General features: G+C 33.7%; 1 protein-coding gene across 1 annotated transcript in view; it reads left to right on the plus strand.

Annotated features, from left to right (window-relative positions):
- The window catches only part of Gpb5 (Glycoprotein hormone beta 5), a 64426-nt gene extending 55943 nt beyond the window's left edge, over positions 1-8483 (plus strand). Inside the window, exon 3 of the mRNA XM_072532754.1 lies at positions 6325-8483. Coding sequence (XP_072388855.1) covers positions 6325-6567 — 243 coding nt within the window. The 3' untranslated portion in view covers positions 6568-8483. The remainder of the gene's footprint in view (positions 1-6324) is intronic.
- The last annotated feature ends 9918 nt before the right edge of the window (positions 8484-18401 follow it).

Here is an 18401-nt window from a genome sequence, read left to right on the forward strand (position 1 = left end):
TTTGATACTCTGTCTCTGAGGGATATATTCAGCATTGCCCTTTCCATTACTTTTCTGGTAAGGGTCAATGTTTCTGCTCCATACGTTCAAACTGGGAGTACACATTGATCAAAGTCCTTCCTTTTCAAGCACATGGGAATATCTGATCTAAAGACTTCTCTCAGTTTTCCGTACGCCGCCCATGCCAGTCCTATTCTCCTGTTTAGCTTTGTTGTTTAATTATCTCTTCTAATTTATCAATTATGAACACGGAAATAGTAAAAAGACAAAAAAGCAAGTGCGGTTTTTAAATCAATAAGTCTATTAGGGTATGCTAGACGACGCAATAAAATGTACAGTCCGTCGAGTCCTTCATTATGCAATATGTTAGTTATTTAAAGTTGTAGTTTCTTTCGATTGTATTTTGTATCCCTAATAATTGTGCAAGCCTTCGATTGTCCTGTTTTTCAAACCGAAAATACTGTTTGGCTTGCTTAGGCTCTAACCTATAAAATTGAACACAGAATGTATATTTTGTATGTTATCATTTAAAATATGATTTAGTATTAAGTCTTCTATAACTTATTAGTCTTAGTATTAAGTCTTAAATATACATCTTGGGTGAAAGAAAAGATAAAACAAAAAACAAAAACAAAAAAAAAACATTAATTATTTTGCTGTCACATACGACATTTGACTGACAGCTGCCAACCATTAACGTGAAGCACCAATTCGACCATTTGGTAACTCTAAAATTCCATATCCGTTAAAAATTATGCCATAAAAAATAGCGTTTACGTGTCAAAATAACGGAAGGATAAAATTTTACTTGATAACTCTCTAATAAACAGACGTAGGCTTCTTAACTAGTCATAACAAATGACGTAATAGTGACAGATGACGTTACAGCACCACTGTGACAGATAATTTTAAGTAGGACCTTATAGCAAGTGATACCTCTTTTGAAAGGTATTGTAAATACATATTCAAACATACTAATTTTATTTGAGTTTAAGCTCATTTTGATGAATGATTTCGTTTACCAAAATGTTGCATCATAGATATTTAACTACATCTCTTAAAACAGTAAAAAACATTTTTGTATTCCAAACTTAGCGTTAAGCTTAATTATTATGTTTGTATCAAATATAACATTATATAACTAAAAGAGCAATAAAATATTTTATTATATATCCCTTACCAAAACAATTCCCAATAAATACACGATACACGATTTATCCATTATTTCCAACTACCAATGAAAATAATAATTATTTCCTCTACAATCCAAATAGTGGAGCACTAGAAAATACAGCTCGAAAACTATTTATATTTGCCATTTAGAATATTCTTAAAAAAATAGATATTGAAAACCCCCTTAAAATTAGGCGTGTTAGCAAGACTATAGACGAAAAATATAATTTTCTAACTAATTTTCAACTAATCTAATTTAATTCACTCAACTACAAAATAAACTCAGTAAATAACAAATATCTCATTGATAATTATAAATACGCTAATATTTATCGCCGAAAATAATATGGGTATCACCTACAATAACACCTGTCTAATTACTGTCTATTCAAAGGAGCTGAGCAGTTTATATACACAAATATCTATTCTAGAATGCTAGCGAAAGTATGAATGATGAATCAGCACTTTTATACGAGATTCCAGACAATTACAGATAAAGAGTTCAACAACATTGGTGACAAAGTGGTTAATTCGACTTTTAAAATTACTGTTACGCCAGGGCCACAATTAAAATATTGTGGCTCATAATATCACCCTCTTCGTTCAGGCTGTTCGCCACGAAAAGTACTTAAGCGGACCAGGCCGGTGGATTCTGCCTTTCATAGGGACACAGCCTCGCCAGGTGGACGACCTTTGGCTTAATTCGTGGCGTAAGTTGACCCTAAATATAAGGTTAGTTATCTTATTAGTAACCAGGTACGGTCTCCCCTATGGCCGCTGAAACTTGGGGTTTAGCCTTTTTTTCTAGTTGGTTGGTAGAGACAAACTGTATCACCTACCTTGAAACTAACAAAAGTGGATTTCTGATCGTGGACTTTAACCAGTCGATCCTTTAGGCCACTGACATCCTCGGGAAGCGTTTCTTGGTCCGCCTCTCCCTTTGGAAGATTGCCATATAGAAGATCAATGGTAAGCTTCGTCTCTGGACCAGTCATTAAAATTGCTGGAGTGTAACCAGTTACTTCATGTTGGGAGCTTCGGTAGACTGGCAGAAACAGAGACATCAGTTTGTCTTAGTCTCTCTGATTTTCATGTATACACATGGACAGGTAGTTGTTGATGGTCCGGTTATGGCTTTCTACCGTGCCGTCGGACTAGGGATGAAGAGATGTCAGAATTAAGCAGAAGTGTAAGCCCATGTCGGGACCATACCAACTGTAATTGCTTCTTGGTTGGGTAGTGCAACTACTTCTGGCCATTTGAAAAAATAGTCCATAGCAACCATCAAGTATTTGTTTCCTGATGTTGTTACTGGAGATGGTCCCATAATGTCAACAGCAACTCGTTCTAATGGAGTCTCGGTGATGTATTGTTGGAGTTTCCCCTAAATCTCGTTTTGATTCCCTTTTTGGATACACACAAGTCACATCGTTTGAACCATTCTTTCACATCTTGCCGAGAATTAACCCAATAATACCTCTCACGAACTCTGAACAGTGTTAATGAAGTTCTGGAAGCACGTCCTTAACATATGACCTGGGAAGAACAACTTGGGGCACTGTTCTTGTTCCATCTGGTCTCTGCCATTTATGAGTGATGACGTCATTTCGAAGACACAAGGAGTCCCACTAAAATCAATAGACCTTCACTGCTTGCCCATATTTGGCAATCTCCTGACATTTCATTTTTAATCTGGATCTTTCTTCGGTTTAGCCTGGAGCTAGATGGAGGATGGCGGATGGATGGCGGATGGAGGCTAGACCTTCATCGTCACTTTCGTTCTCTATGGTTTTCAACTGTAGAATCTGACTCTCCCGATCTTCTTGGCACTCACAGAATTGATAGTGTCTTCTCGAGAGGTCGTTGGCATTTCCTTTAGGTGTCTTAAAATAAAGAAGCCATTGCACAGCGAAATGGTCGGTTTTTATCAAAAATCTTCTGCCAAAGAAAAACGAATGCTAATGTTCTATTGCTTTGACGACCATCAATACCTCCTTTCTGGCGATACAGTAGTTTCTTTCTGCTTTTTCCAGAGTTATACTGAAGTATCCTATGATGTGTTCCTCACCCTCGTACACTTGGAAAAGCACCGCTCCGATGCCATTTTAAGAAGCATCCGTATCAAGCACATAGAGACTTTGTTCTTTTGGATATGCTAGGATTGGAGCCGTTGTCAATTTATGGTTAAGTGTAGTAAAGGCAAGCTGGCAGTAACGTGTGCAGTCAAATAACAGCTTCCTTTCACTCCGGTTATGGAGAGGTGTGGATAATTTTTCCAAAATCTTTCACGAAACAACGATAGTAACTTTAACGGCAAAGAAAGCTTTTTACATCGTGTTTGTTTCTTGATGTGGACCATTCTTGTACTCTTTTATTTTTTACAGATCTGCTGCAACTCCTAAGTATAAAATTACTTTTCCAAGGAAACTAACTTTTTCTTGGAAGAGCTTGCACTTCTTGGCATTTACTTATAGTTGAGCGTTCCTGAACCTGATTTGAGTCCTCAGTTTTCTGCAACATACAAGACAATTACGTCGATGTTCAGAAGTAAGAGGTAGCACTAAGTGTGGCCAAAGTAAAAAAAAGCCAAAACTGCGAATTAGACAATGTATTGTTCGCATCCCAATTGATCTTCTATCTTTTTGAAAACCATTAATTAGACTGGTAGATTTATTAGTGGAGAAGCGGTCTCTTAGAGCCATCAATCTTTGGTGACGATCTTAAGGATCTGTTGTTTTTTCTTAGGCTCACTAAACTTAGGTAATACTGAATTTAACAAACTAATGAACTACGATGTAAGAGAACTTTTGAAAGGAGAAGACATCGTTTGATTTATCAAAACACAAAAACTCAGATGGATGAGATATCTAGAAAGGAGAAATCTAGAAGCAGTTATTAAGAAAATCACCAAATGGATACTAGTATCAGACAAATCACGAGGAAGAGCGGAAACGAGATGGAAGAACCAAATAATTGCGGACCTTGGAAAGATCAGAGTTAAAGAATGGAAAATCATAGGCAAAAACAGGAAAGAATGGAGAAATATTGTAGAAGACATTAAGTCACACAACCAATTGTAAAACCAAATGAATCGAAAAAGCATAAAGAGTGCGTAAATAATAATGATGATGATTAAATTATTTACATATCTGTTTTCCACTGAGTCCATATCGTCGGTTTGTCTGTCGCTACTTCCTTCTCTCCCGTGCTTACTTCCATATTATTTGTTTGAAGTTGTGCTGTTATATGTACTTATGTATTAGCAATATTAACAATAATTTAATATAACACAAGAACTTTGCAATTAGGTAAACAAATCAACACTGTAACGATTATTTTGCCTACTATATGGGGTATTATTATATGGGGTTGAAAATTGGGGACAGAAATTATTGGGGCTAGAGATAGGGCAAGCAAAATAAACTGAAAATTTGGCGAATTTGACTCAGGTTTTATTTGAGAGCTGAGTCGTGGATAAGTGAATGGCAAGGGGGTTGGATTAAAGTAACTACAAAGAGTAAAGCAAAAGAGTACTTACATGAGTCTCCTGGACAAACAAAACACAAGAAGGTTCTCGAGCTATTTAAAATAAGGACGCCGCTTTGAAAAATATTCCTGTTGGATGAAAGAAAGGGCTCTTCCTTCCTAAAAACACAAATAGGGGGCTAGAGAGTTAATTAAGAGAAATAAACAAAATTGTTTAGGGAAAAATTTAATATTTATTGTTGTCTCACCACAAACAGTTACAAATATAAATAATAACAATAAAATACAAAATATCAAAAACAAACTTACTATGTCCTATCCGTTTACAAACTCTAGAAGTTTGAGATGCTACAAGAACTTATAATTGTTACTGAGCGATAATTTGTAGCAAAAATAAATTATTACAAATGAAAAATATCTTTTTAAATGGGATTATACATAAAGGTTAACCTTTTTCTAAACAAAAAACAAAGCAAAAAAGGATCTGTTATGATTAGGTATTTACCAAATGTCAAAAAAATAAAACTAGCTGTCAGATGTCAATATTAAATTTTAAAACTAAGAACAATTAATATGACAGCTAAGCCACGCCCTAAGATCTACAATTTTAATTATTACAATTTCTTAAACTGTTATGAAAGCAATTATTAATAGAAAATGTCTATTTTTACTTTAAAAGTTTAATAAAAAAACAGTTACCTGGATTTCACTAAAATTTCTTTAAAATTTCTGGGGTTAGAAACTGGACTTACACTCTCTGTCACACGAACAAATTCATCTCCAAACTGCGGAAATATTCTGAAACGGCTTTTTAGGACAAACAAATTGAGGCTGGAAGTTGTTCACTGGACACAAACTTTGAAACTCTGTACCTTTAAAAGCTGGAATAGCTACAACTAGACCCAGTGACTACATGTTGTTATCCTTCAAAGTTGTTGTAGACGACACAAATCTCTTAGATTCTTAGAAACATAGAAACAGTGATTACTCTTTTAAAACTGACACATTACATTAAGTATAATTCACTATTTTCAACAAATTTGCCGGCTTCTGGACGTCGACACCCACAACGTGTTCTATTTTCAAAGATTCTCCCAAACCTCACTGTAACTATTAACTGCTCACTACATATTTTCCACAACATAAGACGAGAAAACACAAAACATTAAAAATTTGAAAAAAAAAATTGGACCAATTCTAAAGCTAACTGCCCCTAACAGCGGCTTCAGCGAGAGTGACGTAATTCTCTCCCACGTAAAACCTTCTTAGCGATCTAAGTGGATGTTTATTTTAGGTTCAATATTAAGTAGCAAACGATCGAAGAATACCGAGGAAATATCCATCTGTGATATATAAACAAACTTTAAAATGTGTCTTTTATCGACCTCGGCGGTGCAAAAAGGATTGAAATAACATTTAGGTATTTTAGCATATACGATAGGAAACAGAAATACATTGAAAATATTCTTCGGTGTTTTAATATATACAGGGTGATTTCAATATATACCAAAGAATTTAAAAATGCTGCAACACAAGATCACAATATTTAAATAACCGTTCGCTTGTACTGCTAATACAGTTCTATTAACCTTAAGTTAGCTTAATAAATTAAAATATTTTATCATTGGTCTTTATAATTTGAAAACAGTTTTCTGTTTGTTTCAGATCTCAGATTGGAGATTTCCATTTAAGAAATCCAACCATCCCGTCTGTGTCCACTTCGGCCGTACCAAAATGTTTGTGACCCTAAGATACTGCGAAGAAGGCGTCAAGGAAGGTACTAACTATTACGAATATCTAGACGCCACTGACTGTAAATGTCAAATGTGCTCATCTAACGATACTAGTTGTGAAGGGTTAAGTTACCGGCCTCAAAGATCGCATTCGACAAATTTGGGATTCATATAATGATATAAATTTAACAAAGGTGTTGATTAAGGATTCTAAAAAATGTAATTTTACCATTTCTTCTCCGATCCCGTACCCGTATTCTTTTTGTCCAGTTTTTTCTTATATAAACCTATTGGTGCATACAGTATACGTTAAGTTATTTTATTGTAAGCGGCGTTTGTTTATTGAGGATAAAATAAAAGGAGTTATAGCGTATTTGGTTTATTTAAAAATTTTTACATATTTTTATCAACAATTAAAAATGATACAACCTTTATACATTTTGATATTTCCCAAATTTATTTTATTACGATTTAGTATAACATACAAATTTTTACTTTTTTTTTAATATTTTTTTTTGTAGAAAATGACCTATTTATGGCTTTTTGCTTTTAGTTTTTTTAATTTTTTGTTTTCACTGTTTTATTTGTTACTATCTACATTGTGTTTATTAATTTAACTAACATTCATTTAACATTTAATAATTAATTTAATTGTTTTAATTTTTTCTTCCTTATCTAAAATCAGGCAAATACTGCTTAGCGCTGGAACTTGATTGGGAGGTGATTTACCGAAGCTTAACCTTACATTAAACTCCACAAGAAATCCTGTGCACTTGATAAAAGCGAGCATGTAGTGATAACAATGTATTCTGACTCGGTTTGTATATTTGTTTCATCACTAAATATTTGACATTTACATGTATGGCAGTTTCCTCTTTCTTTTTTCATTTTGCACTTCCTTTCATAGCAATACGGATCATTTACTCTACCTCTATTATAGAGTTTACTATTTGTGTGACCAGTTACCATTTCTGTGATTGTCTTCAGCTCTCGTCTGCTGAAATAATTTAGACAACACGAAAGCCGACTATCAATGTTGTTGATGGTTTCCTTTATATGAATTTGCCTATTTACTTTTCTCATGGTACTTTGAATCACAGTTTAGCAGCATCCTTCGTAATACCGCAGAATAGTAAGTACCTTTGAATAATATTCTGGAGCCTTACTTTATACGTCTACCAGTTCGTTCTCTTGTACTCCATCATATTCGGCACTCACGTTAAAGGCACGTTATTATCTTTTATCAGTTTGTTAGGGGATTATTGCAGTTTTTTTTACCAATTTTTATTGGTTAATTAGATTCTTATATCACATTATGGCTGGCATGATTTTATCGAAGCAGGCTATCAGTGTAAATATTTCAGTCTAAAACTCTGCAGAATGTTGCACCAACCTATGTCTTTCACTAAATTAGCTTCCTTTTATACATTGATATATGTTTTGGTAACCATATTAGATCATCTAATATCTTTAAGTCCAGGTTTATACCAATAGACCAGAGAACTAAGAATTTTTCGGTGACATTCGTTGATACAGGTATCTTACAACTGCTTTTACACGATTATTTATTTAACACCTTTATAAAAACTGAGTCTAGTCGCGGCAAAATACAAAAACTGCATACGAAAGCTGCACTCTTTACCTTTAAAGCGCATCTTGATTTTTGTCGATAGGACACTTAAATTAATGATTAATTAAAAGATATCGAATTTTTACCGTCGAGCTGATACAAGTTTTATTGAACTTTAATTTCGCGCACGTGACTGACATTCAAAATCGACGATCGCAACGGTTCATTAATCACAAAAAGTGATAATAAACATTTTTGTTTAAAATTATCTCAACTACTTTTTTTATTTGAAACATTTTTTTTACGGCGTTCAGATTCTTGAAAAATCGTTTTTTTGGCTTTTTTAGCCCCCTACGTGGGGGGTTTTAGGGGGAAGCGCGGGTGTAAAAGTAATAACCTTTTTTGCGTCTTTTTTTTGGGTCCCAAAATTAATATTCTCAGAAAAATTTAGCTTGTTCGTATGATTTTTAGAGGTTGGGTGGCATTTTTGTCTCTGAATAATAGCTTCAAAAGTTTATTGGCTGTCTTTATGTCGTGTTTCCTCACATTGGCGTCTATATGTCAGCGGCCTGTCTAGAGTCACACCCAAGTAGATTGGTTACTCCGTGTATTCAAGAATGACACTATCCCATTGGGCTTTGGGCCTACTTTTTGTTTGGCGGGTGTGGAAATGGAAAGAACTTACTTGCGTCTTAGCCGGGTTCAAGTAAATTTTTTTGGTAGTAGTTCAGCATGGTTTCGAAGGCCTGCTCTAGTTTGATTTATACTTCTTCAATTCGTTTTTCCTGCGCTGTAAGAGCCAGGTCGTCGGCATAAAGTATGCCGTATACTTTAATGTTGTTTGGTCGTTCGTGTATGTATTGAAGAAAATGGGAGCAAAGAAGCTTCCCTATGGGATTCCATTATTCTGTCTCCTCCGTCGGCGCTGCTTTTGCTCTAGAGTGACACAAATTCGCCTGCTTTGTAAAAAGGACTTAACAGTTCTTTTCAGGTGGTAATCTTTGATCACATCATAGAGTTTTATCAACGATCTTCTGTGATTCACTGTGTCGTAGGCGAAGCTCACATCGACCAATTCAAGCCCTGTTATTTGTTTATTTTCGTACCCCTCTTCTATATACTTTGTGAGATTGAGAAATTGGCCGATGCATGATTTACCTGGTCTGAAACCTACCTGTTATGGTAAAAGGGTTCTGGTCGACTATGTTTCCTATGCGATTTAGGAGAATTATTTCATATTATTTCAGAAGAAAGTATAAAAGAGAAATTGGAGGTTAATTTTTAAGCAAGTTTAGCTACTTTCCCAGCTTTAACCCTTAAATAAATGAAAAGATCTCGTGTTACAGATGACAGTATATAATACGTATATATTTTGTCATTTTAGTGTAAGATATTAATATTAAAAAAAAAATAACATTATTCACCATTCTAAAAGTGGAAAATAAAATATTTATTGTTGGCATTGGGTAAAAAAATTGAAACATTTTGAATGACTGTCATTGTCTATTTTTTATGAATACTAGATAACTGTTGAATTAAAAAAAAACTGAGGAGGTAACATGCAACTAGCCTTAAGTCACACAAAAATCAAAGTTGAATTAGATGTGCCAATGCATTGTTCTATTGTAGCCAAAGTGGTTTATTTTATCTGATTCATGCAAAAAAAATATTACCTATGGTAAACGCATGTTAAAACCTACCTTTACATGCAAAACAACTTATTTCCTTTATACTGGTCCATGCTAACCAGCTTATTTCCAACCAACCAATCGAAACTCTCAACTGCCATTCAGCTGTCCCAGTGAGACTTACAAATTTGAGGTTATGTGAGGGTTTATTGTAAGTATTTACAAGCAATTAGTAAATACTTTATTATTTAAAGAATAATAGATGGGGCAGATGGAAGCGTAAATATTGGTGAAGGAAATAAAGGGACTAGAAAGATAAGAGTTACAGGAGGAAAAAGGAGAAGTGAACAAATTACCAAGTATGTAGCTTCTAAAAGAGCCCTAGTTTTTGTACCGTTTAAGCACAACAATAAACGTTTCACGTGCGTAAAAATAAGGCCTATTTACATCAGCGCTTTCAAAGAAAAGCTTTATAAAGTTCCAGACACGAAAAGACAAAACAATATAATTGGCAGTCTGATCAATACAACACAATCAAAAGAAATAGGCCTAGGTCGGTAAACAAAAACAAAAAGAAAAAACCTGGACTTTAGCGAAAGTACTCAATACAATACTTTTTTTCAACTATCTTTGGTGCTAAAACTTTTGTATATTTAAAGCTTTTTCGTACTATTATTAGTATTAAAGAAACTGCAATAAATACAGCCAAATAAGTGCATTTTGGGTTTGCTGTTGAAAGGTAAAGAGGAGGTGACTAAGATTATATCTGAGTAGTGAGTTGAGTATTAGTAAACTAAGTAAAATATTAACATAGGTTTTAAGTCACCTGCCTCCAATAATTACAGTACGTGCTGCCTTTTCAAAGAATAAATTAAAAGTGCGTCAGCACAGTCAGCTAAAAAGGCGCAGGCTAATGGTTGAAAAGCGGATTCATTCAAGAAGAACAAAGACGTTTTATGAGTACAGGGAAATGGATGTTTCTCATTCTGTTAATATTTACTTTGAACTTCAAAAAATTCAGCCAAAACCGAAAAGTCCAATTCAAGAAGTTTATTACGCGAGACAACTTTGGTTTTATGCCTTTTGTATTACTGATCTAAAAACTCAAAAGTACGTGTTCTACACTTGGACAGAGAAGCAGGCAGGAAAAGGCAGTATGGAAATATCCTCGGCTCTCTTTAACTATTTGATAGAAGCTGATTTTTAGAGCTGTTCTGTACTAAGGTTGTTTAGCGATGGTTATGTTTCTTAAAATAAAAATAATATTGTTCTGAGAATACTGATTTATTTTTTGGAAACACACAAAACATCAATCCAAAGGATTTTATTGTATTTCGCTGTACGCGAACATAGTTTTTTACCCGCCGACCGTGTTTTCAGAATAGCAAAAAAGCAGTTGCGGAAAAAACCCATAATTTTAATTTAACAGGAATACCATGACATCTACAGTAGTATAGGCAAGATAAGCGCACTAGGAGAAGATTTAGCACTTCTTGATACTAAGAAGCTAAGTGAATACTATAAGAACATCGAATCAATTAGTAAACTGAAGAGCATTGAAATATGCTACCGGACACAAGAAGAAATTGAACACCTCCGAAAAAAGGAAAAAGGAAAGTCTTATAAAAATATTGTGTTGATAAGAGGTTTGAAAAACTACAAGTATGAAGGAAAAGAGTATTTTATATCTTTGAGAAAGAAAGGGAAAAAATATCTTAAACAAGTGAAACCGGAAGAACTCATACTTTCTCATGTGTTAACCAAAGAAAAGACAAATATATTTACAAACTTTTGAAAAAAAAAATGTTTTTCTTGCCCACGCCTTGGTTGGTACAAGAGTTTCATTTTTGATGAATCCACTGCAGCAGCTGCTGGTGAGGAGCAGGAAGTAATGAGTAACTCTCTCGACGATGAGCGCTGTGACTTCCATATTTAATAAAACTGTTTGTTGCATTAACTACCTATTATGACAATATTTGTCACTTAGGTAAGATCTTTATTATTATTTATTGCTTTGCTTTTTTACTTTATTTACATACAAATCATCGTATGTCCATAACATTTTACATGCAAAACGACTTATTTTCACTGAGTTCGTGCAAAAGGTCTTATTGCCAAAACAAAATCAATTTTTTTAGCTACCCTAAATAAAATAAGTGTTTTAATTTCATGTTTGGAACCAATACTATTGCATAACTTTGATTAGAACTTATTTCAGAGCAAAGCGGCAAGTTTTTTACCCTACCTGAAAAATTACATATTTGTGACTTAAGCTTTTTTGCATTTTACCTCCTCAACTATACATAAAATATTGAAAAAAAAATCAGGATTATGGTCTGCAACAATCAATGATTTTCCTCATGTTCATATTTTCTCGTTTAGTACAGGAATTTTCGTTATTCTTATGATTTATTTTACGACGGAAAAGGTAGCTTTTAGTTTGACAGCATCTAAATATATTTTTAACCGTACTTACATATATTTTTTTAATCTTCTGAATATTTGTGGTCAACATTTGAACTATCTTTACAGTCATAGATATTTTTATCCGATAACTGGATTACTCTCGTGATTTAAAATTTAATGAAACAGCATCTATATCACTAGCATCACTAGCAATCTCATAGAACTTCATAACAATCTTCATAACAGAACTAGTTCCACCACTTTATAACAGTTTCTTTAAAAATTTTGGCCAAAACAGATATTTTTTTTTTGAGGAACTAGCCACAATAACGATTTAGACAGTAGACACGGATAACAGGATAGACACTTTATTCTATCCTATATTTTAGGCACAAGTTTTCGTACTGATTCGAAATTCAAACTAAGATTAACTGACCAGTCGGTTTAGGGTGTAAAGGTTAACTTATAAGCATATATATATATATATATATATATATATATATATATATATATATATATATATATATATATATATATATATTTATATATATATATATATATATATATATATATATATATATATACATGAATTAATTAATAATCAGTGGTACTCGTAAACTCGTATATAATAGCATTAACAGTAAATAACTCGTATATAACAGTAAATAAACTAATAAATAAAAGCAGATGTGCATAGAATAATTTAAAAATAAAAATAGGCGAGTGGCTTTTGTCGAAAACAGTCGACTTCATACCCACCAGATCAAACAAGATATTAATCGATAGATTATGATGCCAATATGCTATGTTTAAAAGTTTACCAAAAATTTTCCATGGCAACCTATTTATTTATAAAAATTCTTAAAGAAATTATAAAAAATTATTTTTTCGCTTCGAATCAAATTTCGCTTTTTTAAATAATCTGGATTATTTTAAGCTGAAAGCTATAATTGTGATTTTTTCGTAAAATGCTTACTTTAAGCGTAAAATGCTAATAAACAAATAAAATGTCTTAAAAAGCCAAGATCTGCTACACCTGACCGCACAAAAGAGGGTACAAAATGAAATTAAGTCCAGAAAGTGGGGTTGGATCGGTGACACACTCCGAAAAAATAGTTCCAGTATCGCAAAGACTGCCCTAGAGTGGAATCCCCAAGGGAAAAGAAAAAGAGGTCGCCCAGTACAAACTTGGAGAAGATCCATCATGGACGAGATAAGAGGCCAAGTAAAGTCTTGGAATGAGGTGAAGGCCTTAGCGCAAAATAGAACCCGATGGCGCGTTTTACTGAAGCTCTATGCTCCACTTAGGAGTTCAAGAACCTTATATAAAAAGCCAATTTTAGCTTTTTTAGAGATCATTTATATATGCGCAGCTTGAAAAATGAGGGAAAGATAGGTTGGGGATCTAGTCTCTCCTGAAGGCTGGGACATACGAGAAAGTAAGTAGCTAGCATACGGCAGGGACTTGACCTCTAGTAGCAGCCTGTCCTCTACCCTGCTAGAATTTGTTGTATACCACAGTGTAATTCTAGTGGACCATCGTCTGAGGTAGTCTCCATCAATGGATAGGCGTTGGTTCTGTCAGTTTATTTTTCTGAATATATTTTTTAGGGTTGCAGTGAAGACTTTGGTGATATTACGTCTCCTTGTCGGACGCCTCTGGTAGTGGGAAATTCTTGATTGTTGTCATAACTTTTTATCTTAGCTTTTGTTTGTCTGCATATATTTGCTAAAATCTCAATGTACGGTTTGTCAATGCCTTGGTTGATCAAAGCTTCTATTAGTGCCTTAAGATATATAGAATCGAAAGGCTTCTCGAAATCTATGAAGGTTAATGCTAGCGATATTTCACATTTTTTAGCCACTTCTCATTAGTTCTCAAAGCGTGTGGATAATAACCCGATCCACTGAATCACCCCGATCCACTGTATCATATACTGAATCCACTTCTGAAGCCATCTTGCTCTCTTGAATGTGCAGCATCTAATGCATTTGTTAATCCGTTGATGTTATTTTTGAATATTGTGTATATGATTGGTGGTAGAGTTAGAGGTTGGTAGTTTTTGATATTCTCTTTGCTACCTTTCTGATAAATGAGAATTATGTTTGCTGTATTCCAATGGACTGGCATACATCTTGATCTACGGCAGTGCGTAAATGTGCTTGCTAAGATTTTCCAGGTTTTTTTTTACCAGCTTGTTTAGGCAGTTCCACTGTTATGCCATCTATTTATGTAACAAATACTTTTGTATTAATTTCTTACCAATAAACTATCTATATTCCGGCTTCTTTACCGCTTTTCATTTTTGTAATTGTCGATTCTACTTCTTCCAAAACATCTTCCTCCTTCTGGTACTTCTTCTTGGTTAGGTACTAATTGCTTTTTTAAGTATTTCAGAGGAATTGTATAGTTTGCTATAACATTTAGTCACGAGTTGTGTTATTTTATTTCTGTTTGTAATTCTGATGCTTTCGTTTGTTAGAGCAACGATTTGCTTCTTTTAAAGTTTTTTTTTTGTTTTCGATTGCATTTTCTGGCAGTCTTTTATTGTATTTTCTTGTGCTTGTTGTGCTTAATATTTTTCCTGATTGTCTTACAAAGTTCTATGAACTGTATTCTCTGTACGTTGCTACTTAATTTAATTTCCATTCTTTGCTCTAGCTATATTTTGATTTTATCCGACAGTTTAGTATGTTTATTTTGTTCTTGCGGGCCTCCGATTTCTTTGGCACTATTAAATATCTATCATCAATCGGCCAATCGTGTCCACTGCTGGACATAGGCCTCCCTCAGTTCTTTCCAGTGTTCTGCACACTGGGCCGCTTGTAGCCAGTTTTTCGCTACACGTTTTATATCATCGGTCCATCTAGTCGGTGGTTGTCCTCGGCTTCTTTTATAGTTTCTGAGCCTCCATTCCATAATACGTCTTGTCCACCGTCCATCTTGTGTTCTGGCTAAGAGCTCTGCCCAGTTCCACTTAAGCGTCGTGGTTCTTTCGATGACGTCTTGAACTCCTGATCTTTGCGCCTGATTTGTTGGCTTGTTATATGGTCTTGAAGGCTCACGTTCAGCATTGCACGTTCCATGGCTCGTTGTGTAACTCTGAGATTATTTGCAGACTTTTGCGTGAGTGTTAAGGTCTCTGCTCCATAAGTTTGTACAGGCAAAACACATTGGTTATAAACCTTTCGCTTGAGACACATGAGAATTGAACTTTTTAGAATATGGCTTAATTTGCCAAATGCTGCCCATTTCAGGCTTATTTGCCTCTGTATTTCATATGTTTAATTGTCTCTGCTTATTTTGATCTTGTGTCCCAGATATTTGTAAGTGTCTGTTTGTTGTATGATATAATTGTCTATAGTTATATTTCCACTCATTACGAAATTTGTCATAAGTTTAGTTCTCTAAAAGTTATTCTTTAATCCTGCTCTTTCAGACAGACTTTTAAGCGAATATATCATGATTTATAAGTATCTATGATTTACATTAATTGAGAGCTCTGTCGATTTGGTCATGTAGTCCTTTATCAATTGTCTTTTGGTAGTCATCTGAGTTTTTTTTAAATTGTTGATACTTATACCGGTTAGTCTTGGTTTTGTGATTAATTTTATTATTTCTAGGTTCATTTCTAGAACAATTTTGTTCTGATTAGTCTATGGTGACTGCCTGTTTGAGATGTATTTATTACAGTGACATCTTTTATTGTAGCAATCTGGTCGGTTAGAATAAAGTCATTAGCACATTCTTAGTGTTTCTATTTGATGTTGCCGAAATCCATTTTCTGTTAGATTTTTTCTTAAAGAATATGTTTGCAGTATGCATGTTTAAGTAGTGTGCAAACTAAACCAGTCTTTTTTCCCTATCATTTCTCTCGCTGATTCCATACTTTCCCACGACTTGTTCCTTGTGGTTGCTCTTTTCCACTTTGGCATTAAAGTCGCCAATTAAATATTTAAAGTGACTTTTATTGTTATTTAATGCTTCATTTTTGTTACTGTAGAGTTTTTCTATTTCTTCGTCTATGCGAGTAATCGTTAGGGCGTATATTTGTATAATTTGTGTATTGTATCTCTTTGATAATTGTAAGGTCAAGCTAGCTACTCTATTCGAAATACTAGGTATTTCTACTACTCTTCGTTTCCATTTCTTGTTGATTATGAATCCAATACTGCTTGTTCTGCCAGTTGATGTTTCTCGGTAATAGAATGTGTTTCCTGGCGCTATTTACAAAAGCTCTTTATCTTTCCGTCTCACTTCGGCGATTCCTATGACGTCCTATTTTATATTTTCAGTTTTATTTTCTAGTTCTACACTACTGAATTAATTTGATAACGAGCGGCAGTTATATGTCGCCATATAAAGCGTTTTAGTTTTATTTGGGTAACCGTTTAGACTCCGCAGATTCTTAGCAGCCTCTGCCCTCCTGTCTTGATTCCAACAGCTACCCCAGTCTGGGCCAGTTGAGTCTACGGAGAATGAGTGTCATGATTTGTATATGTCTTGGGTTATGAGGTGTACCTTACCACGCTGTCTCAATGCGATAATACGCTAAATATTGGCGGAGATTACACGTCTTATGTGGCCGTGGACGTAGAAGGTTGGATGACGACGTTTCGGCAAGGTCGCACTTGCCATTGTCAAGTCAGGTAGTAGCTAGCACGTTAATTTCAAGTTAACTTCAAGCACCAGAAATTAGCGCTACTACCTGACTTGACAATAGCGAGTGCGACCATTTATCAAAACCAAAATTATTCAACTCGGAGTCAAACACGGAAAACCACAGAAAGCACATATAGCTCCCGTGGAACTTTCAAGTGTAACATATACCTATATATATATATATATATATATATATATATATATATATATATATATATATATATACGTCTGTAAATGTTTTGGGCGAACACTAACGTAAACAAACCATCTATGTCAAAAGGTAACCAAAGTCACAACAACTTTTTCATCTAAAGATTCCAGTCAGTATAAGATGGTTTTCCTCTTTTTATGTACTTTATTTTTCTCTAGGCCATATTCTTTGGGTGTTTTTTCTATCCTTTAAAAAATGTTTTATGGCTCAGTCGGTCTTCGTATTAACAGAAGTAAATCATCCACATACGCAACCCTTGTGGTGTTTTGGATAGTCTCTAGAGACCCTAATGTATATTTCGTTTTATTTTTGAGAAAAATTTTAAGACGAAGTTGAAGAAAATTGCAGATAGCGGATATATTTGATTCAAATCTCTATTATTAGCTACATACATTCCCCTTAGTCATATCCATATTTTATTATATATATTTTTCTTTTGCTCTTATGATTTTCTTCATGGTTTTTCTCCTCTTTAAAATTTTACTCAGATATTTTGTTTGGTGTTAGGTAGTTGTATTTGCTTAAATTAACAAACTAGGTATAGTTAAAAAATCAGTCTTTATTTAATTTTATATCATAGATCAATATTTGCATTACAAAGTATTTTTAATTTTATTTCACAGTATAAGTCATAAAATCAATCATTCTATAACTGATTATTTCATCCTCAATAAATCTATGTTTAATTTGGTGTTTTTTACTATCAACTTATTTTAAGGCTGGAACTTTACACCTTTATTTAAAATATTATATTGTATGGTTATATAAAATAATTTTAAATTCATCTACTGTAAATGGCACTGATTAAGTATATAGTTTATATATTTTATATAAATGTTTCAGTATTATAAACCTTTATTGTTAACAAATAGATTAATAAAGTATTTTGAGCATGAAATATATTTTTATTTATTTTTGCTGCCTAAGTCTTAAAATATTCTCCATAACGCTGGTTTCGAACCAGTTTTCGAAGTCAATAAATGTGTTTGACATACATTTAAAAAATTACTAAATACCAAATCACGACTAATTCGCGGATTACCTGTCGATTATGCACATTTTTAGGATATAAATAAATGTTGCATTTATTTTCAATACTTTTGAACACGACTTGTTACAAAAAACTATTGGTATATATCGCTATTTGGAATAGATTTCATTTAATAAATTACATATCCGTATAATTGGTGAATTAACTAGGATATTAGTTCTGGGTATAGTTGTAAAAAAAAATAAAGGATAGCGTGACCAAGCCTGGGTATCTAAAAAAAAAATTTACATAATACTTTAGGGCCATTAGGGCGATCAAGGCAATTTAGAAGTGTTTTATGGTCGAAACCTCTTCTATAATAAACAAAAAAGGACTTGAAGTATAAAGTTTCACTCAGAAGCAAATTTTTTGCATTATTCAGTTAGGCAGTATATTGGGTGGCAATTATTCATGTCTTTTATTTTAAAATGGTACGACTAACCTTTCTTTGCATAGCAACATATGATGCGAGTTGAACAATTAGACCGTGTAAACATTTCA

Source organism: Diabrotica undecimpunctata, chromosome 5 (genome assembly GCF_040954645.1).
Source record: "Diabrotica undecimpunctata isolate CICGRU chromosome 5, icDiaUnde3, whole genome shotgun sequence".
NCBI classification, from domain to species: Eukaryota; Metazoa; Arthropoda; class Insecta; order Coleoptera; family Chrysomelidae; genus Diabrotica; species Diabrotica undecimpunctata.